This window comes from Amphibalanus amphitrite, unplaced genomic scaffold (assembly GCF_019059575.1).
Source record: "Amphibalanus amphitrite isolate SeventyFive unplaced genomic scaffold, NRLGWU_Aamphi_draft 000421F_arrow, whole genome shotgun sequence".
Classification (NCBI taxonomy): Eukaryota; Metazoa; Arthropoda; class Thecostraca; order Balanomorpha; family Balanidae; genus Amphibalanus; species Amphibalanus amphitrite.
Window position 1 is genome coordinate 423,320 of NW_024881915.1, and position 23,298 is coordinate 446,617.

General features: G+C 49.0%; 1 protein-coding gene across 1 annotated transcript in view; it reads left to right on the forward strand.

Annotated features, from left to right (window-relative positions):
• Window positions 1-2,267: 2,267 nt before the first annotated feature.
• Window positions 2,268-23,298, forward strand: part of LOC122391098 — a 37,862-nt gene continuing 16,831 nt past the window's right edge. Inside the window, exons 1-2 of the mRNA XM_043384739.1 lie at window positions 2,268-2,580; window positions 11,153-11,270. Of these exons, the coding sequence (XP_043240674.1) occupies window positions 2,566-2,580; window positions 11,153-11,270 (133 nt within the window). The 5' untranslated portion in view covers window positions 2,268-2,565. The remainder of the gene's footprint in view (window positions 2,581-11,152; window positions 11,271-23,298) is intronic.

Here is a 23,298-nt window from a genome sequence, read left to right on the forward strand (position 1 = left end):
GTGGGCGCCCACCAAGGTCATCATGTGAAGAAGATAGGCTCTCTAAAATGCAGCTAAAATTAATTGATAGACCAGCAACAATCTGGTGCTGGCATTGATCGAAATTAAACTAAAATGCCGCTTCATGGAGACAGACTTATTTATCTTCATGAGCTTATTCGGCGGATTTCGTTTCATTAATTTCGGAATACACGGTTTGCTAGATATGCCTCAGCCAAGCAGCGGCGGAACGAGGGGGACACAGGGGCACGGTGTCCACTTTGATCACAGGCGCGGGAGCCGGGGGGGGGGGGCAGTGGGGGCGGCTTGCCCCCCCCCCCAACTCTGGGGCCGTGGGGCGATGCCCCCACAGCTCTGAGACGGAATACCACACTTTTTTGCAAATGTATTTTTTTGAAAAAGCCAAGGGATGAAAAATAAGTGGCCTAAAACCGTTTTTGTTTTTGTAAAAATATTCCAGCTCAGCTATTACTGAGGTAAAAGGTATTAAAACTGGGAAGACATACGATAACCACGCAATGCATGGACTCAGAACGCTTACCTATAGAAAATTCAAAATGGTTGTGAAATAGAATAACATTTAGAAATTGTAAGCATAGGTAGTTGGTAACCTTGCAAGAAATGTTTTTTCCGTGTTTCACAGAACAATGGCGATGGGCCTGACATCCTGGACTGGCTCATTCGAACGACCGCGAAGAGAAGCATGATTGGAAACCATAAATTGGAACTGACGCTAGCTGTGGAGAGCTAAAACGATGGGTGGCTGCTTTGCCCAGGGTGGCCGTTTTGCCCCACTCCCCCCTACTCGGGCCAAACTGCCAATTTCTAGTTCGGCAATCTCTCGGAATTGTAATCATAGACACGGGAACCGGGGGGGGGGGGCATTTGGGCCAGCTTGCCCCTCCCTCCACATCTTTGGGGCCGTGGAGGCGGTGCCCCCGGCCCTGCACAACTTTGAGACGGAATACCGCACTTTTTTGCAAATGTTTTTTTTTGTTGGAAAGCCAAGGGATGGAAAATAAGTGGCCTAAAACCGGTGATAAAACTAGACTTGTAGGTACCCTAGGTTGATCTCTATTCATGGTGTGCCCACCTCCTCCCCCCCCGGTCCCCCGTCTGAAAGAAGTTCCCGCGCCAATGATTACAATCGTACCTATTGAATGCAATTTGAAATAGTAGTTATCGTAGTTAAATTAACGAACAAGCTCATTGCCTGCCTACCATATTTACCTACTTAGATGACTTTTTTCATTCCTACCATAGACAACGATATTGATTATTCTCGCGCTTGCTCCAATGATGTTCATTGACGTAACGGAATCAGAAAAAGACGCCATCAATACGATAGTCTGTGGAAAAACGATACAAAGGAGTCCTCGATTCACATGTGCTTTTGGCACGGTTTCCGCTGTATGCTGCTCCAAGAATTACAAGGAGGATTGAAGGAGCCCGTGGTTCCTTCAATGGATGAATGATGTACCGTTCAATGAATGAATATACCGTTTGCGAGAGTCGACACTGTGCAAGGTTCACTTTTTGTTAGGGCACCCATGACTATTATATTATAAATAAATTTATGTTCCAGATTACAGATTTAGATTTGTTTCACGACTAAATGCGGGATTTTCGGGCTAAAGTAAGACGATGTATACAAAAATGTGAACTCTGATGTGTAGTGCATGACTGTACCTATTTATTGTGCTATGCATGTGAGCATATGGATTGTGTAATAGTTATGGTTGGTATATCGAGGGGTTTGTATGTGCAGGAGATGTGGACTAAAGACAATGTTCCCACTTCTTCGAATGTGATGTGTTATTGCTCTGGACTGTTACTGGGCGTCAATTTGCCTGTTGTTCCATGACATCGAATAAATAAATATAACAAATGAATGCCTAAAATTAGTAAGATAAATAATGCCGAAGTTATTGTAAAAAATGTTAATGTTGTAGAAGTTATTGTAGGATGATTATCAAATTATGTTGTAAAAATTGTAGTTTTTGTATACAATAGGAAAAAAATTGTATTAGAAGTTTTTGTAATTTTACAAACGAACAAGCACATTACCCAATATCTACCATACCACCTACCACTTATGACATTCTTCCATAATGCTAAAAATCAACACATGACACGTATAGTACGTCAGTATTCATCGATGACACTCGGGTGTGCTGGTGTCAGAGAGAGTAGGTACTCGCGCGACTCTCCCCGTCCCGCCGCGCCGGGCTCCGGCCGGGTCGAGCTCCAGCCGGCGCGCGCCGGTCAGTTGTCGGCCGGCCGGCGCCGTGGAAGGTAGGGGTGTGCGAGAACAGGTGACGTGACCAGAGGGACGCGACTGCCGCAGTGACAGCGGAGGGGACTGCACCGTGCCGGTACTGTGCGAAATGTGCTGCACTGGTGTCCGCTCCTGATCTGACCAGGTCACGGCGACGGGTCGGCCCGGGTCCAGGTGCCGGAAATCGGGTCATCTCGGCGCACGGGACGGGAGGCTAACGGGACGACCGGCGAGTCACAACAGGGACGAAGGGCGGCCCCGCCCGGCCGGCACGCGCGGCCACAGACATGGAGAGAAGTCAGGTGGGTCTCATGAGCACAGATGTGTGAAGGAGTCGCACGGGTCCCAGTGCACACATGGAGAGGGTCAGATGTAGTGGTGTCAAATATGGAAAATCGCAATACCGATACCAAACCAAATACCAACCAAAACCGTGGGGAAATACCGAAACCAAACCAACTTGGGAAAATGAGGGAAATACCTACTTTTTACCGATTTCTTAACCTCTTATACATTAGTGAGGGCTCATGATACCAACAAAATACCAAACCCATTACGATTGAAATACCAAATCAAAATACCAAGTTGGTATCGGTTTGGTATCGGTATACCAAAAAGTTGGTATCCGATTGACATCTCTAGTCAGATGGGTCTCCCAATCCCCAATAGCGGAAGATACGGGGTCAGGTGTTTCCCTCGAGTCCGACCACAAATACGAGTGGAGTAGAACTCCCATACCCAGACAGGAGTAAAGTGAGGCAAATATTAACTGTATTGCTCATAGCGCACCACGATTATAAATAAATACCTAATGGCATTGGTCCTGTCTGTCCTGTATTTTGATATCCTTTATCGCATAGCGTTTGCCTTTTTACCACATCCTTCTATCACAAAGGCAATCTGAAGTCTATTTTGTTTTCACCGAGACCGGTATATACTTACTACTTAGCGTTAATTAATCACCGCTACAATCATGTGGGTCATTTCTTGATGAGGTGGCTATAGCCTTGTGAGTGACGTATTAATTGGCGCAAAAATTAAACCCTGCTGGAGCGCCGGAGACCCATCAGCTTCACATTAAACGTTCAACCTCATGGTTTCAATTAAAAATAATTTGCTGTAGTTTTTGTAATAACGAGAAGAAAAGGCATCTATGTATGCGACTAAAAATCGACCAGTGATTTAGGTATTTGGTGTGCTCCAGTCGTAGCACCACAACCAAACTGATACGCTTGTTAATTGTCGGTATGTTTTTAAACAAACTCTTGCAAGTTTGTCTAAGAATATTTTTTTCGTAATCCTTTCCATGGGCTTTTCCTTGGTTGGCTCGACTAATGTTTTGCCTCGCGCGTTTGTGGCCGCATCCACTAGTTCCCACTCCCGCACAAAAAGCTGTGGCGCCCGCCGTCCATCGGCAAGCTGACCTCGATATTGGTGGTCGACAACATCGTCAGCTGGACGCAGCGGTGGTCGCGGGAGAACCGACTTTCGCCGGTGATTAGCATGCATCTAGCGATCATGACCCGTGGAGCCCGCCAGGACCCGATAACGCCGTGTGGAAAGCTGCTGTCGGATTGAGGCGAAACGGAATAACGAGCGCGGATCATCTCGGCTTCGTGCTTGGCTTCACTGCCCGTTTCCGTTTCTGTGCCTCTATAGGTACTAGAATAGGTTTAGCTTGGTCGCGTAAAAAACATTTTTTTAATAGATAAGTTTCCTCGCAGTTCAAAGACGTTTCTATAATTGAGATGTACTACCTGTGTTGCTGCATTTATGTACCTAAAAAGAAAAGAAAAATGAGGCTCATGCGATAGCATCGATAGCTAGTATCAATATGGCACACATCCATGTCAAAACATATATCAAGCCGTTAGCCGAACGCTAATCAAGATTTGCCACGATATGTCACGGCGTTAGCACTGAGACATGTGTCCAAATGTTATGTTTGTGTTATACAGAAAACCAAATTGATTCGGCACAAACTGTGTTCAGTAGTATGCTTTACCAAAAGCAAACTAAACGATTTGGGCATATCAGCTCGGCGTGGGACTCGCATCGCATGCCGCCTTGAGAAATGAGCCAGAGCTGTAAATATGTTTGCACACAGTCAGCTTGAATGCTTCAAAAACATACATAAAATGCGCTGGCAGAATTGAGCCGTGAGCGTGAGAACTCAGGAACCGAGGCGAAAAAGGGGAGGAGTTCACATAAGGGACATTCCAGACAGTCCGCCGAAGGATGTCTTGGTGCAATCACCTGATTTTTGGATCACTGACAAACCGTACATACTGTTTAACTCTGTCCCTCACCTGGTTTGTGCTCCTGTCTCCTTCTCTGGTCCTCTGGAAAGCGTCCCTATCGCTCCCCTCCAGACTGAGGATGGATCTGCCCCTCCATTCCTCCCTCCGAAGAGGATGGACCTGTTCTCCCTCCCTCCTTCCCCACCGCTTCCTTCCAGAGAGGACGGCGTGTCCCTCCGTCCCTCTATCGCTCCCTCCAGAGGACGGACCGGTGCGGTGCCCCCCCCCCTCCGTCCCTCTATCGCTCCCTCCAGAGAGGACGGACCGGTGCGGAGCCGGCGCGGCGACTCCGTTCCGTGCCGCTGAGTCAACTAATGACACTGTGACTCCCGTCATGCCGTCCGAATCTGCCGACTGCCGGGCAGAGCTGTGTCTGCAGGACTCGGCTTGACCGAATAAATTTCTTCCAAAGCACGGCGGAGGAAGAACGCTTACCTATCGCGGCATCGCCAAAGGTCACGTTCTGCAATAATAGCCGATACCCAATTACAGATGACATATCAACGACCATATAATTATGACCGTAAGATACTGACGAATCAAGTTCAAAATATTTGAACTTCGCCCGAACTTGTAAGTGCCTTAATTTTGATGTTTGACGTAGAATAACCAACGCATAAAAATGCCCCTGTAAATAAGCGCATCCAAGGAACATGTAAAACGACTCAGTTCTTTCTTTTAATTTTCTATAACGATAATCTTGGACAAAATAATTTTTTTCTAGGCTTAGAAGCACATGCAATGAGATGTTCGAGAGGAAAAACAGGCAATTTAAGCATTTTTCTTAGTTTACTCTCTACTTCGCTTTCATGCATGAAATGGCATTACGTTCATGTCACTTTTTGCTTCTCATCGTCTTAGCTATTGCCAAATCCCGTTTACGTTCTGACTAAAGCTCGATGATTGTCTCCTGTATTGCGTCTGGCTCTGACACTGCAGCTGCCGGCACCTGTGCAGGGTGCGACTGAGTGAGCGGTCGCCTGTCTGGAGTTTAGTGTCGCCTTTCACTAGATTAGCGATTCAGGCGGGTGTCTGCCACCACCCAGCGCCGCCGGACGTCGGGACCGCGGTAATTTCGGGATTGGAGAGAGATGTGCTCATCAGAAACAGCTCTTTATGGGGAAAAAATATATCCCAAAAAAGAGCAGTTTGAAGTTAAATTTGTTTTGTCGGCAGTCGAATGTCGACGCTCTTAAATCAACGATTCAATTTCTGAATGGCATAATGGGGATTGGACATCTACACGTTGGACTGATGTCAGTTGACACATTAGTCATTGCGCACTTTTTTAATTCCCCATAATTCGACTCTGGCAATCCCGTTTGTTCGTGCTTAAATTTAGTAACGCATCTAGACGGCTCCCTCGCCCATTTCATTCTATCAGCGCTTCTTTGCGGGTGTGATTTGGTTCCGGCGTGGTGGGTGCTGGGCAATTCCAGTGACCGCAATGGCCTAAGTCCGTTATCGGAACATCAATCTGTGCCCGGTGTTCTCAGCATTAATTCCGCCGACCTCACACTTTGTTCTTCCGAGCTGGGTGTAATGCCATTGACAGTGACACTGTTGGCTGTTATGTGACGCCACTGTCGCAGATACTCGGTGTGCACCTGACCCTGTGACTGGCGCCGCTGTAAGACAGCCGCGCCGCTCCGGCCGTCAGTCGCGAACACCTGAGGTCAGGAGCGGCGCCGCGGTCTACCGACACAGCTGTGGTCGCCGACCCGGCGCCACTCACGGCCACTGACATGGCCGGCCCGCGGTGGGACGCCAGCTGTGCGCGGCTGCGGCCGGCCCACTCCCACACGTCCGTCCGTCCGTCCGCACAGGAAAGCCCTGTCCCGTCCGGTCTGCGCCGAGTGGGCGTGTTCGCCGTCTCTTTCACATAGTTAACACAGATAACAATGGAACCACAAATAACAGATAACACCCCTCCCATCGATGCTGTATCACCACTACTAAATCAACCCCTTGTCCCCATTTTCCCATTGCACCAGAAGCCTGCGCTTTGAATCACTCATCATGTACGCTCACTCATGTTCATTGTTCGCATCTTCTCACAAATATGCATGGTCACGTGTCCCACTGCCCCAGGCTTACCGGCGCTCACTAGTTATTCCGCGCCACGTCCAAATCTGCACCCGCCATTATGAACCCTACAGCTCACCTCGTGCCTGGCCCTACATAGGTATATGACGCTTTTTCTCTTATCTCGTTTTGCTCGCTGTGTCCGGAATCTTACACGCTCCGACTCTCAACTGCCGAGGAAGGGAAGCGGGGAAGGGAGTAATCTCAACCGTTCTGACACGGCTCGCCTGGGCCCGAATGCCCCCGGCTCTGCGGCGGTGCAGTGGGCGGAAGGTGGCGTGTATTCAGAGGGCCAGCCAGCGTGACACCCAGCTGATTACGCTGCGCGGGGCTCCGGTCCTTCCCACGGCGGTGGAAGGTGGGCCGAAGGATAACGGACCGGCTGGGAAACGGGCGGATACTAGGGGAGAGACGGACGGCAAGACTGGCGTTGACGAGCACAGGTTATGGAGACAAACAGTCGGTGGATGGAGAGGTGTAACATGTAAGCATTTTTGAATATGACGTTTTACGACTGAGGCGCCACAGAGAAGCATCGTTCTGTAAAGAGATAAACTGGAACAGTTTCTTTCTATTGATAACTTTGTAGTTCACCTAATGTCACGGCAGCTGCACTTTGAAGTGCGCCTCCGCAGCGCGCCGAGTTTGCCTCGCTTTCTGGTCCCGATGGCCGCGTCACGCACTCTCCGAGCGGCATCGCTCGCGTCACGGCACCGTCACGGGCCGTCACGGTGCCGTCACGTGGCGCGGGAGAGACGTGCGGCGGCGCAGCGGCCGGAACGCCGCGCCCCCGGCGCCGCGCCTGCACCGCTCCTTCCCACCGCACGGAGACGCAGCCCGTGCAGGTGCTCTCTCAGCCCGAAAACCGCCGTCATATTCATTGAAAATCGGAAGGAGTGCTTCTCGCATGGCAGAGCCCCAGTGAGGTAGATGGCATTTTAACGACTACTTTTTGCTGCGAATCTCGGTGGTCTGACTACCAAAACGGTCATTGTCTCTTGCTGGTCGATGAGAAACTTTGCTCAAATGCGTGTTTTTATGTGAAAACAGGAGAAATATTTGAATCAATGATAACTCATCATGGTAGCTCATGCAGACTTAAAATGAAATAGTCATTTTCTTTAGATATGCACTTTGCAGTAAATGGGCTGTCTTCAGATACATTCTAGTTGTTTTATGTTTTGATAATACCGGGCTTTGACGAGCGCCTGCAAATGGGTGCTGGCAAGCGACACCAATTTGAATGAAAGTGTCTGCTGGGTATAATTGCGTTTGCATATCACCTTCGAAAGCGTGACCAATGCCTGACGCACCCAGCGTAGCGGTGACACAATGTTTACCAATGTGCGTGGCTGTACCTATAAAGTAGAACAAAGGCTTACATCGGTTTTGTTATCTTTACTGTCACTTTCTTCTGTTATTAACACTGTTGCCGCCGTTGTATACCGTGAAAATAGCATCGCTCGCGTTATGCAAACTGTTTCGGATCAGCTCTAACATCGTTGCTACATGAACACAGTAAATTGTAGAATCTATTACTATTTATATCTTTTTACCTCGGCTTTATGTATCGCTAAAGTTTTATCTGGTCATTCTTATTACTTTTTATAGCTAACGTTAGACCTATATATTTCTTGAGGCCCGCCATTTGTAAAACCTTTCACACGCGCCTATCTCTTCATACCTTCCTATAGTTTCTCAGGTCAGTTCAAACACTCTTTTTGGCGTAACATGCATGATTCCTGTAACATCTCGAACGTCTAAGACGCCATGCAAGTCACTCATAGTCACCCATCATTACACAGCTTCACGCAGTCTCACACGGTACATCATCCCGTGCGTCACACGTCATGTCACCCAGTACCGCGCAGAACGTCACAAGGCGTTGCGTTGCAGTCGCGTTACGCTGTTGGCTCTCTCTACAACTTGACTCAGCTCTCACCCTCTCTTGTCCGGCTGCGCCACAAACTGACTAGCTTTCCGCTCGCTGCTTCTGATAGTAAATCGGCCGTAAGCGTAACAGGTCGGTGAACAGAGTTATGATTTACGAAATCACTGCTTTCTGACTTTCTCGCTGTTACCACAGCGGGGGTTTCTTTTTGTTTAGTTCGTGGTGGCCCGTCGATGGATTCACACGTGACTGGTGGGACATTTTTGGACCCGGTTTCATTTGATTACATCGAATTGCGGTTATGATGGGAGTGAACGGGTCCAGCCGGCGTAATCGAGGCGGAACGGCTGCCGAGCGTCCCGGCTTTGTGCCAAAATGTGCGCCAGTTCACGGGTTCACGGTGGCTGCCACGGTTCGGTCGGTGCACGAGGGGTGGATCCACCGCGCAGCGAAACGACAAGTGAGGGGCAGAGCGGCGCTGGGGTGCGTGTAGTCATTACCGGCAGGGAGGCTGTTTAGGTGCATTCACTGAGTGTGTGGTCCACTATATGTAGTGGACCACAATTAACACACAGTGGCATGTATGTATGCGACTTGTAGAGAATGCAGAATTCACACCTGTCTGTGGCGCCGAGTGTGAAGCTAGCGTTACCATAGAAAAGCTGGGAATAGAGCTGGCGTTGCCGAGAAGTGCATCCCTCGTCCATATCCCGTGATGGAGCGGATATTCGCCCGACCTTGGGAGCCGCCCTCTCTCGTCCCCGGGAGCGGCGCCGTCCGCTCAATCCACGCCTCTGGCCGGTGACCGGGCGAGAGGCAGTCAGTTTCAGCACACAGCCGCCGGCCGGGCCGCGGCCACACACAGTCACCGTCGTAAATTTGGCAACGCAGCTGGTCAGCCGGCAGACGGAGCTCGGCACGGCGGCACTGACCGGTTGGGTAACAGACACACACCGGGCGAGGTCGCTCGCCCGTCACCTCCCCCGGGCAGAGGTGAGGTAATGGACACCGGAAGGCCTCCTGCGGGACGCCGGCTCCTTAAAGCAGCAGGACACGGCTAATCAGGATGCCAGCTTTATGACTCGTCTTCGGAGAGGTCGTGTAACCCCCGAGACGTAAAGAGCTATTGTCTCAGCCGCGGTGAGCGTTCTGGTTCAGTTCTTCTACTCTATTAGTTTATGACGAGCAAATGGCTCGCTGTCGACAGTGAAGGAAGGGATAACAATGCTGACAGGTGCATCAAACGCTCACCGGTAGAACACAATTATTCCGAGAAGGGTCAATTATCCCATCGTCGAAGGACGACTTCGGTATTCTACCGCGAGCTACCTATTTATTCTACCGTAGTATTTATGATATGCATGAGAGGCCGTCTTATGTTGATCCATCGGTCAATTCGTTCCCATGCCATGTTCGGGAGCATGTCACTTTCATCGACTGCCCTGTAGTAACATCGCCATTCACTTTATTGTAATATGCAGCTCGCAAGCTCGTCCAGCTCACGTCGTTGCATGCAGCGATGGTGTGCTAACTGCGCTCAGTTCCTTGCCGTCGGTGGTGTCCGTTTCATCGGCCATCCCACGGTACAAATCGTGTGGAAGAATGGCCGACCGGGCCCGGCAGGTGTTAGCCCGCTCGCCCTCTCACGCCTGTAGACATTGCACGTTCAGGCGGCTGAAGCGCCCTCACTGGCGCGAGACGTGATCAGCATGAAGCCGACTGGACCAACGGATGGCCTCTCCGCCGAGGCACGTGACGAAGATGTGAATGCAGACGCACGTCTCCGCGACGGGGATAGACTGCATGCATAGTTTGCATTACAATGCCGAGACAGAACTGGCAAGCACTTTCATTGTTTGCGCTATCCTGTGAGCGCGTGAGGGACTGCAGAAGACGGACCATGAGCATTGAACATTGTTCTTGATGATAAATGCATTCACTGACTTAGTACTCGATGATCAGCATTCATGCTCAAGTCTCCCCTTTCATTTTCAAGTCTCCCCTTTCAAGTCTCCCCACGGTAAAAGTGTTTGCCTGCCAAGCCTCTGTTTGACTAGGATTTGCGCAATCAGTGTTTGAATGAAATTGAATAACTTCACAATTACCTAATGCAATACCTCGTGTGAATTTTCCACATGGCTGGCTAAGATACCTTTAGTTGAAAATATTCGCTTTAGGCGTCTCCGGACTCGTGGTGCTTGCTCTGAATGAACACAAGGAGCCGGGTCCCTGGCCACGGGGCTCAGTCGCTCGGCCCGATCCGTCCGTCCGTCTGTCCATCACCGTTACCGCCCAGGTGCGCGGGACGCGAGGTGGCCTGTCGTCGCCGGAGCGCAGCCATTGTTCCCACACGATTGTGGCGCACCGGCGGCATTGTTCCGGCGCGTCTCATCCGCCGCCCGAGGGCATGTTTGTGTGCCGCAGATTGTTGTTTATTGACGCGGGAACTCGCCGGTGATCTCACCGGTGCCCGTGTACCGTTTTACGGGAACCAAATGTTTATTATTTGTCAAAACAACACGCCTTTGGGCAGTACACTGACAGGGACCGCAATGTTTCCAAAAACTCTGCCTCAGGTCTTATATTTTCGTGTTGCAGGACACCATCGACACCGAGACGTTCAACAGCCAGGACTTCATAGAGTACCTGAACGAGTACCGCTTCGTCAGTCTGGACGGCGCCGAGGACCCTACTGACGAGGAGAACCCGCCCGAGGGTGAGTAAACGGCAGGTGACGGACAGTATCAATTTATTTTAACTTGAACCGGAATTAAATTAAGTCTTACCGCACGTTATGCTGCGAAAACAATTGTCGAGTTGCCATTACTGTTCCCCGTACATTAGGTGATGAATAGGATCGCTTGCCTCTATCAACCCTCTATCTCTTTGAGTCGGCGGACCACCCGGCCGGTCGGCCTGCTCCTCTCGAGCCCGAGGCGAGGACGGTGTGCCGCCATCGCCGCATCGAGGCGAAAGTGGCGCTCGGAGACCGCCTTGACGCATCGATTGTTGCCCAACAGAGATATGTGCCAGGCATAAATATTGCACGGATTTGCCTGAGGAGTGGCTGAGCCACAGTGGGATAATCAGGGATTATGGTGCGTTGAGAATGGATAGGTGGGAAGCTAAAGTTTCGCTCGTATTTGTGACCGGTCTCCTGGTTTAAATGAGCTTTGTCCTGCTGAGTCATGTTAGCAAACAGATTGAAGATTGCCAGTTCTGCCGGAACGCGGCGCTGCGCGATTGCCGACACCGTACGATCACCTTCGCGTCCGACATGGCAGATTTACGGCAACTGCGCTGTCCCAAAAGTTACATAATTCATCCACGAGCACATGTCTGCCTGTAAGAACAAACACTCGTGGCTGGTTTTCGCCATGGCACTGCATGACAGGGCGACTGCTGACGGTATCAAGCTGCCAGTCACCGTGTTCAACAGGCGGTCGGTCGGCCGTGCTGAAAGCCACAGCTGTCCGTCTGCTGACGCCACGGGCGCCGGGAACGGGTAACGTGGTGGGGCAATGCTGATCAGAGCAGAGCCGAACGGTACATGAGACTTTGATTTCGTAGAGTCAGTATGTTCTATTATCTGTCACTGTAGAATCTTGGACATTTCAGAAGCCTTTTGCACCTTAAGATTTTTGAAACTACTACTTGAGAACGAAGTTTTGATTAAAAAACAACCTTTTATTTCACTTTTGCGTTGCCTTCTTTTGGTACAGTGCCTTCTTACTTGCATTTGAAACTATTGACACTAAATGCTAAACCATATCATTATTATTCATTTTGATCCTTTTATCGTATGCTTTCGTGGATCGTAATTCAATATTACAGTTCCAACCATGAAGAAAATAGTTCTGATTTCCATGCAAGTAAAAGAAAAACGATTTAGCGCTTGTCAATGAGCAACCGCTAATGATCACGAGCTTTGTCTTCAGTTGGCGTTAAGGTCCAAAGCCGATACTCAAACACTGCAAACACGATACTCGGAAACCGACTTTGCTTCTTAGAACCACCTCACCTCAGCTCTGCGCAAATGACCTGACTTCGTTCCAGGACGAAACTACTCTGGCGTGTACCTGACCGGAACTCATATCATGGAGTCTCGAATGCGCCGGTTATTCACTAACCACAAACCAGAGTGCGATAACATCGATACTGGTCGGGCTGAACTGTTCACGATTGTGGTTTACCGGCCTGCATACAGATATAGGCCAAGGCCCATGTCATATCGTGTGTGGCCTGATATGGCGCATATAGGTATAGGCAGTCTGTGTCGTGAGTATTCAACATAACAGATAATTATTCATGGCTGTGTGTCAGATGTCAGCTATATGTAGGTCTCGCCAAGTCATGCATTAACTATACGGAAGCATGCTTCCGCTCTTAGCCTTCGATTAAAGGGAGCAGTGGTCCTCTACACACATCGGCCGTCATTGTTCGACTCCTTGAAAGCTGGTTCGTTTTGTACTGCGGCTTCCCATTCTTGCCGAAGGTTCAAACTAATTAGGCGCGACGAGAACGCGGTAGGATTCCCATCTGACATGTTTTAGTGGTCGGACCGCGCCGATGGCATGCCTGTTCCCATATCTGTGACCCAGGAATCTCACAGTGCTAGTTTACAGACGGAGACGTGCTAATAACCTGCCACAACATCTAGTACCGGGGTGGAATGTCGAATAGCGGTACATGGACGCATCATCATGATTCCTGTGGCCTTACATGAAATGCTGCCAGTCTACATGCGACACCAACCTCCTATGAGAAAAAGGTCACACGCTTTTTAGTTCTCGGTGAGAGGTAGAGGCATACATGATGTCAGGGATCATGCGTGTCACATTTCGTGTCTCACGTACATTAATTATAGCGAGGTTAGCCCTGTAATCGGAACTAATTAATTAGTGTTTTACGTGCGCCCAGGTCAAAGCGTGTGGGTTCGCCGTAGGCACCGTTTGAATGATGGGACATTGCGCAAACTGGCAGCATGAAGCCTTGACTATGTTCGCTCCTGCTGGCACGCACGCTATTTAAAGCAAGTTCGAAAGGAAAACATCAGCATTGGAAATACATATACCGTACACTTGTACACTCACCTACTAAGTGATGTTCGCCCCCCGACGGCCCAGCGTTTGACTGGAGCGGTAGACTGCGCCGCCTCACACCCAGGCTCAGCGGCACAGCACATCCCTCTGGCCTCAACGGTAGACTGTGCCGCCTCACACCCAGGCTCAGCGGCACAGTATATCTCTCTGGCCTCACACTCGTTACAGACGCGTTTGACCGAGTCAGGGACGCGCCGCGCTGGTTGCATTATCGCTCACATATCTGTGGCTAGGGTGCCTGCTGCGAATCGCTGGTCTTTCTGTGTCGACTCGAATATGATGCTTGTAAGTGGTCACGATCGCATTTAGCTCAGTGAGATTAGTTATAGCAATTTATATCGTTTATTTTCTCCCGGGTGGGGTGGGGGGGGGGTGGGTGGGGGGTGTTTGGCCACACTTGCCAATGTTTGTGTGTGTCTGTAACGGAAACTGCGGCGCACAGCGACGCAAAACTTGGCACAACTTATGAATTTCGTATCGTGTCTGGAATTGTTGACACCTGGTCACATCATAGGCAGGTCAAAATGCTCCTTTTTTTAGCGATGGCACCCGGATACAGGTGAATATGGCATACCGAATCACAAAATTCCACTCTTGACCATTTAATGCCCCTGAAATCATCTCACATCATGATACGTCTCCGTAACCCTCACCGGCACGGGGGGAAGTTGATGCACCCCCCCCCCCCACCCAAGGCTTCTCGCGAATAACTCGCGTAAAAAGCAGCCGATTGCGACAAAACTTTCAGTACCCTCGCATTGATCGATTTCACATCTACCCTGCAAATTTCATGACCCTGACCAAAATGACCGTTGACATGTGATCTACTTTCCGAGACCATGTTTGGCCGGAAGCGCGATTCGGCGTTTGTCGGCTCGCATTAGCCGCGCGTTTGCAAGCTTTTCGTGGTTTCAAACGTTCATACATGTGATTTGGTGTTGCTCCCATGCAATAGGGTGAATGGCAAGGTCACCTGAAGGTCAGGTCAGGTCAGGTCATTGATCTTTGGTGACCTCGGTTCACTTTTTCGAGTTTTATATGTTTCTAGGCTAGTTTTTGGAGATGAATTCGAATTTAGAAAGCATTTGAACATTTACGAAGTAGTTTTGGTGCCTTCGTAACATGTTACGAAGTTGTCAGAGGCGGTTGACAGGTGCTACGAATATCCGTCACGACCCCTACTGGTTGACCTGACCTGACCTGACCTGACCTGGTCTAAATGCTTAAAGACATCATCTGTGATCAAAAGTAACACGATATTCGTGATCAGCACCCCCCCCCCAAAAAAAAAACCATAGCAGCGACACTCAACCAATGACCTAGAACCTTAAAATTGGGCATAATCGGCTATCTCTCGTCACGGGCAACACGCTCGTTTTTCCGCGACGCTCTAGCTCGATCAGGGGCCAAACGGCAAGGGGGGGGGTCCAACCGACCCCCCACACACACACGTTAGAAGCTGGCAAACGCCGCACACATGCGAGGGTTAAAAATGGGATATAATTGGTTTCCTCTCGTGACGGGCAACACGTTCGTTTTTTTTTCCATAAAGCTCTAGCTTGATCAGGGGCGAAACGCGAGGGGGGTTGTACCCCCCCCCGCTCCCCTTGTGCCGTCGAAGGACGCAAAATGGCCTGTGCCGGCGAGGGTTAACAGTTTTTGACAATGACTTATTAACCCGCGCACCGACGGGGGGGGGGGCGGATATCCGCCCCCCCCTGAGGTTTTTCGCGAATAGCGGGAAAACCGCGGCGCGTAGCGCCGCAAAATTTGGTATGACTATAACCTCATCAATTTTACACATGGTGTGCAAGTTTAAACTTCCTACCTTTTAAGGTCAGGTCACCAGGTCACTTTGAATGACCCAACCTCAAGTCAGTTTTTTGCAACTTTGTCACCGTGCCAGAGCTACAGTAGATGTCGGAGGCCTTTGAAAGTCGCAGGATATTATTAGGTCATTAGTAGCTACAATTTGTATATCTCGGAATTTTGATATCGGTGACCTAAGGTCAGGTCAATTTCGCGACCTCCCCATTATAAGTCAATGGGGGAAAAATCAACTCCCTGTTTTTAACACTAAAACGGGTCGGAATGGCCCCATATACCATACATGACTTCATATACGATCAACCTTCACTACCTTGAGGTCTGTTTTGCTGTTGGGCAGCTGTGAGGTCATGTGACGTCATCAAAGGTCACCAAAGGTTTTTGGCCAATAACTCCGTACAGGAACAAGATACAGACGCGTGGATGGTCTCATTGTGTTCAGCTCGTCAAGGCGCATCGAATGATATACATGATGACCTCGAGGTCACGTGACCTGAGGTCAACCTTTGACCTTGACCTTTCGAGGTCAACATATATATCATTCGATGCGGATTGACGAGAGGATCACGATGATACCCTTAGTTTGTTCCTATCTTGACTAATTCGAAAGTTATTCGAGAAAAACTCTCTCCATATCTAGCGCCGCCATTTTGACTTTTTCGACCCCTGTGACGTCATCTTTGACCTGACCTGAAAATGACCTTTGTAAAAATTGTAGATCTTGGCCGTGCGTATCCGATGCCGTTTACCGCTTGTCGCTATCTTGCTTCGTTTTCGAGATCTCAGGGGGGGGGGGCGGTCATCCGCCCCCCCCCCCCGTCGGTGCGAAGTTGGCGCAGACCCCCGTCGGTGCGCGGGTTAAGATAAAACATGATAGAACGCTGAAAACACCGATACGTTCAGCTCAATGATAGGAATCGACTGATAGGCACAACATGACCTTTTCTATGAGCTTGACCTGATACCATTTTTGTAAATTAAATTTCAATGTATGGTTCATTTGACGCGTCTTCACGAAAGAAACGTGATTCCGGTTAAATTAACGTAATAAAAGCATGACGCCATAGGTTATTACAGAAAAACTATCCGCAAAACGTCAAATTTTGAAAGTTTTTGCCCTCTGGAGTATAAACCATTTACTCTAGGTCCAATCTGAGAAAATACACGAAAAAAACTCAAAGAGCTATTCAATGCGCTCTTCTACGGCGCTGTAGCTCTAATAGTTCCAGATTTGACTTATGCGCCGCTTGTGAGAAGTTGTCAAAATGGGGAACCAGAATTCGTGATAATTTTAATGCTGGTGACCTGCAGTGATCTTAGCGATAATCTGATGGAATAATAACCCACGAAAAATCCAACAGTGGGCTATAGATTGCTTTTTTACTGCGTCTCTTTCTTTTTTGCTTTCTTGCCTTCCGAGATAACCATGCGTGGTCAAATACTTGTGTGGCCCCCTCCCTCACCCCCCACCATGGTAACGTTGGCTGAGAGGCCCACCTGTCAATTGCTCGGGATTCACCGACCACCGGCGCCACGCAACCACTCGACCGTTTTCTCCGAAGCGCCAGTGAACAACCTCGCGACCCACGTTCTCCCCTGCCTCGCAGACAAGCTGTGGCTGAGCCCTCACCTAGAACTGGTCACATGACTGACATCGCCCGAGGCTCGCCAAGTAACCAAAGCGCAGACTGGGCGCCGCGTTGCCACATGGGGTCGCCACCTATCAGAACAACAGTTTCACTGCGATAACACTCGAAAACCACCGCAGGTCCGTGGCGCTGTGGTTAGAAGGTGGGATTGTAATTGAGAGGCGGTGCGTTCGGATCCTGCGGACGTCGTAACTTTTCTACAGAAAGGAGATCCGTGCCATTGAACTCATAGCTGGCTGTATGAACTCATAGTTTCCTGTATGTCGTTGTATGCCTCACCTGTTAACGCGTAGCATTACTTGAAATTATCTACTAGTGTGTATAGAAAGGAAGCATATTGCAGCGACTTCATTAGATAAAGCCCAGTTACTTATGTCTGCAGAGCGATGTCATCAAGGATGTTGAGTGGTGTCAAGGCATGCCGCCAACACCTCCGCACGTTCCACCATTTACACAGGCTTTGCCCTGCAATTGCAAACTGTCATTGATACATACGCTGTCATCCCACAGCCGTTAGTTTTAGGTCGTGGGCCCCGGACCTGGCTCCGCCTTGTGTTTACAGTGAGTCATTTACCACCGGTCGGTCGGTCACGTGACTGACCTAGCCCGAGGCTTGGCCGGGTGACAGAAATGCGGGCCGCATGCTGACTGATCGTTTCGCTGACTTCGATACACCTCCACGGGCGTAAAACGCTGGGCTGCGCGGGCCTACGAGGGTGTGCCGCAGCGGCAGAGACCGTACCGATAGTGGGATGGGAACGTCCCGATAGGACAGCCCGTCCTGCCGCTCAAACGGTCACCCCGGAAATGGTGTAATCGAATGAGGAGTTTCCGTCACCTGCATCGGTCGTGTGGTGGGGTGACCGCCGTCTGGAAAGGGAAACGTGAGGAGCATGATGACTTCGTCCCGAGGAGGACAAGAATTAATTTAATGCCGCGCTAGGAAAAACAAGTTCCTAACAAAAGCAATCACCTCAGCGTGGCCCGAACACACAACCCTCCAATCAATAGTCCAACACCCTGCTGCTACGACACGGAATACGCACAGACCAAGGCACAGACTCCCAATTTGAAAGTAGATAAGTTTGTCGCAAGCCGCGGAGGTGTATCAATTGTGGGCGAAACTATCAGTCGGCACGCGGCCCGCACTCTGGTCAGACAGCCGGGGCTCGGGCTAGGTCAGTCGCGTGACCGACCGACTGGTGGTGAAGGACTCCACACTGCAAACACAGGCGGAGCCAGATCCGGGAGCCAAGGATATAACTAATGGCCGTGGGGTCAGGGGTCACCGTTCCGTGCTTCTATCCTCAGGATACTGAAATCCTTCTCCTCCACGCCGCACCCCCCTCCGGGCTGGACAGGCAACTTTATCTCATGCGGGCTGCTCCCTTGGAGTGGCACCGCTGCTCCCGAGGGAGCGCACCCCGTAGCCGGGTGCAGTGAGTACCTTGGGGCTGGGTGGCCTGTCCTCTGGACGGGCTCAGCCCCGGCGACTCACTAGGGTGCCTGCCCAGACCAATGTCTCCCCCTATATCCTATCATCCTCCCGGCTCTGAAATGGTCTCATTGGACCGAAAGGGCCTAACCCCCCCCCCCAAAAAAAAAACAGACAGGTCAGGGGTGCCAGATTATGTGTGACAGGTAGGGCCTTGGCCTACAGTTTACAAATGCAGGCTTAAGTGAAAATGGTCCTTGTTATTGCATTGGTGCAACGAGCAGAGATGTTGGCGGCACCTTTGACACCATTTACGTAACATTTAGGAAATGACATGTCTATGCAGTTGTAAATATCTGGGATCTAAGTAGGTATGCAAGTCGCTGCAATAGGTATGATTTTCTATTCTTGATAATTAAAATAAATGCAACGCATAAACACTAAACAGGTAAGGCACGCAACGATAAACACGAAGCTATTAACCAATCAGCTGTCAAGTTACAATAGCACAGATCTCCTTTCTGTAGAAAAGCAAAGACTCCCGCGCGATCCGAACACACGACAATTCAAAGACCAGCCCGACGCCATACCGCAGCGCCACGGATCCGCGGGCTAACCTGGCCCGGCCGGCTGCAGTGTTATATAATACTGAACGAGGCCGGTGTAAATAAATTTTCAAGACCGAGGTCCTTACTGAATTTTTGAACGAGGCCGAAGGCCGAGTTCAAAAATCAGTAAGGACTGAGGTCTTGAAAATTTATCACCGGCCGAGTTTGGTATGTATTTTACTGTATGCCAACGATAAAATAATTGTCTAGACCGAAGCTCTTAGCCGTTTTTTGAACGAGGACATCCCAAAATGTTGACTTGGTAATTCGTTTTTGACCGTGGTCACTTTGCTTACACCAGTTATTACCACACCTCTCAGGCTAATGTATTTGAATAGGCCAGGCATACAGTAACGATAGGTCGCGACCCCATGGCACCGCAGCGCCCAGTCTGCGCTTGGGTCACTTGACCAAGCCTCGGGCGAGGTAAGTCATGTGACCGGTTCGAAGTGAGGGAACCCACACAGAATCCAGTAGTGAGCGAGATACGGAGCCCCGGGGCATAACCACGTGCCTGTAGTTAGGGACTTGAACCACCAGCAGGGTCCCGAGGGCCGAAGTTTATACGCGGACAACATAAATAAAGTTTTTATAGTCTATATTACCTATAAAGTTGATATAGTTATCCTACAAAGCTGCAATTGTTTGTGGGCGAGTGGCTGCTGGCGGTGGTGGGTCTCGTGATGATGTATGATTGATGCGTTTTATAAGCAATTAAATAAATAATCAGGACACAAGAGACGGGCCAACACAGAAGTGAGAGCAGACTTTGGGTTTGTTGCTTTTCTCACTCTTTTTTTAGCGGAATAGGGGTTGTTTTCCATTGCCGCGCAGTTCTTTCAAGCGCTGACGGATTTGTTCAGCCACAGCTTGGCTACTGGCAGGGGAGAACGAAGGTCGCGAGGTCGTTCACTGGCGCTTCGGAGAAAACAGCTGAGTGCAGTGGTTGCGTGGCGCCGGTGGTCAGCGAATCCCAGCATCTGACAGAACCAAGGAGCTGTTCGTGACCGTTTCTCTCACTCTCTCTCTAGACCAATGTCAACGGCCAGATATTTCGACCATTTTGTGAAGGCCACAGGTAGGGTTCGCTTACGGACCACCACGGAGGGTTTTTGAGAATATAGAGATAATATTTTGATAATATTAATGTGAAATATTGCCATGACTGGGCTGCAAAGTGCCGACATGGACCACAGCCCAATCTAGCCGTCAAGGTATTCCATATTCTTCATAACATAGTTACAATAAACATAGTTATAGTTATAATGAGCCTCGTATTAGGCATACTATAAGAAAGGGAGAAGGAAAATTAGGAAGGAAATTTCGAATAAGTATGAGAGTGGTTCAGATGTTCAAAGATTCTGAGGGCAAGGCAGAAGGATGCCGTGTTTTGAAGCTGCACCGGCAGTTTTGTAGCCTATCCGGATGAGATGAACGGCATGGCATCGCCTTGCACGGTTCGTCGGAAAGTCAAATCATTCACAAAAGAAACGACATATACCATTCGAAAGCTGACGGTGGGCCGATGCCATAAATGTGTTTTTATCGAAATCGTTTGATGGCCTTTTTCAAAAATTGTGTTTTTGTAAAAACGTAAAAATTATTTATTCAACCAGATGTCCAGGACAGTCTTAAAAAAGCATATGCATGTTTGTTTCGTTTTCCAGTGAAAGCTGAATGCCAAAGAAACAATATGTAGCAATAAAATATCCTCAAATATTAATATGCGCTTCTCACAGCCGGCAACAGGGCGCAATCACACAACTGAGCGTCACGATGGATCAAAGTCATCCACACAGACGGCGTGAAATGACCCTTATCGACTCGCCGACCCACCGCTGCACAATGATGCAAATGGGGTTCACGCCATAAATACCGAAAAGGCCCAAATTTCAAGCTCACCTTATCGAATAAATCGTAAAATGGCCAGTCAGGCAAATGTTTGGAGTGTCTGAAAAACATGCTTATCATGTTTTGTCAAAACCGGCCTCGTGTATGATTGTCAGAAGTCGTGACATTTTCCATGTCGTAAAATGACTGTCAGATACTCGCAACTTCAAACGCCGCTAGCGTGCGTTCATTTCATACAAATGGCAAAAAATATATACCGGGTGGCCCAGAAAAAACGTTCCGAACTTTGGAGGCCTATATCTCAAATTGGATTGCAAATAACGAGCCAAAATTTTCAACAGGTTTGCGTCATTTCATTGCGCATTGGTATGCCAAATTATAACACTATACCACCATTTTCAAGCTGGCAATCATGAGAGGAATTAAGCCAGACGTTTTTGCTTTTTTTGCCGATGTCGAACGATAGTGATGATTGGGTTAGACGTTTCATGTTATAAAAAAGAATAGAAAAATAGAGCACGTGAATGAAACCAACACGTATGTTCTTATTTTAAATAATTTTGTCTCACTTATGTGCCAAATATTCAAATACTGAGCCAAAATGGTGCTCATGGATGCCATTCGTTTCAACACCAAATCATGTTTCAAGCAGGAGTGGAACGGTGCATGGATTACTGCTCATTACTGTATGCCTGGCCTATTCAAATACATTAGCCAGAGGGGTGTGGTAATAACTGGTGTAAGCAAATTGACCACGGTCAAAAATGCATTACCAGAATGCACATAAGCCAACATTTTGGGATGGTCTCGTTCCTAAGTCGGCTAAGAGCTTCGGTCCAGAAAATAGATTTATCGTTGGCATACAGTAAAATACATACCAAACTCGGCCGGTGATAAATTTTCAAGACCTCAGTCCTTACTGATTTTTGAACTCGGCCTTCGGCCTCGTTCAAAAATCCAGTAAGGACCTCGGTCTTGAAAATTTATTTACACCGGCCTCGTTCAGTATTATATATTACCCTCCTTTCAGTAGATCAAACAGTGAATCGACCGGATAAGGAAAACAAACTAAAGCAGACTGGTTCCTGTACCAGAAGACCACAGAATAGCTTATGAAAAACAACAATGCCAGCAGATGACAAAAAAAAACTGGTTGGAAAGCTACCTTTTCCCAGGGATGTCAGCCAAGAAAACATTTGAGCCACAAGATGGTTAGAACACTGGAAACTTATTCCGATAATGTTGCCGCTGGCACAGAGCCATCGTGGTTGCCTGAAGGAATGTGTAATCCTGAGACCCGAACCATCAATGAGACTAGCTGCCAGTAGCAGTCACGGCTGTAGGCAGTGGTACCGGGGTGAAAGTGAAAGTTCACTCACATTTTTGAGTAAACATCGGAGCAAAAAAGTGATTTTTACATGGCATGCTTGAAACACGAGCCGTTCAAAAAGTAATTGACCGAATAGCATGAAAATCACACCATTTACTGAACATATGTGCCGCATTGACTATTCCAAGTTTCAATGATGTATCTTCATCAGTTTCTGAGAAATGTTGATTTAAAGTTGGGAACGTTTTTTTCTGGGCCACCCGGTATATGGCAATGGTCCACAAAGTCTTCTGCTTTTAATGCAGGGTCGCAAAAAAGCCGTATCTCTTTTGGTTTGGCGTTGATCCAACTATTTGTCATCATATTGCAATCGCAGTTTTTTTATTTAAAAATATTTGCTTTCGTTTCACCTACAGCAGTTTACACAGTGTGAGCCCGTTAGTGCACCATACCATAGCATTCCCTAATCACTTCTGAGCCGTACTGTGAAAGAATGAAGGCGTTAGCACAGGGCGGACCGGCGCTACTAAAGTTTTCGTCCGTTGCGGTCGGGTGCCGCGGCGCGGTGGTCGGCCCGGGCGGCCGCGTCGCGGGCGGGCGGCCACAGCGGGGTTTCGTCGGTGCATCCCTCTGCTGTTCCTAAACGAAGTGTCCTAGCGCCTCGCGACAAAAACCAACGGATTGCTCTTGACAAGATCTCGCGAGTGAGCATATTACTTTTGAGTTAAGGTCAATATTTGACCTTCTTATAACAGGTCAAAGTTAAACGTCTGTCGAAATTGCAATCCGCGGTGAAAGCAATCCGCCCCGACTGCGACACCCGACCGCAACGGACAAAAACTTCAATAGCGTCGGTCTGCCCTGTGCTAGCGCCTTAATTCTTTCACGGTGTGACTCAGAAATGGTTAGGGAATGCTATGGTATGGTGCACTAACGGGCACA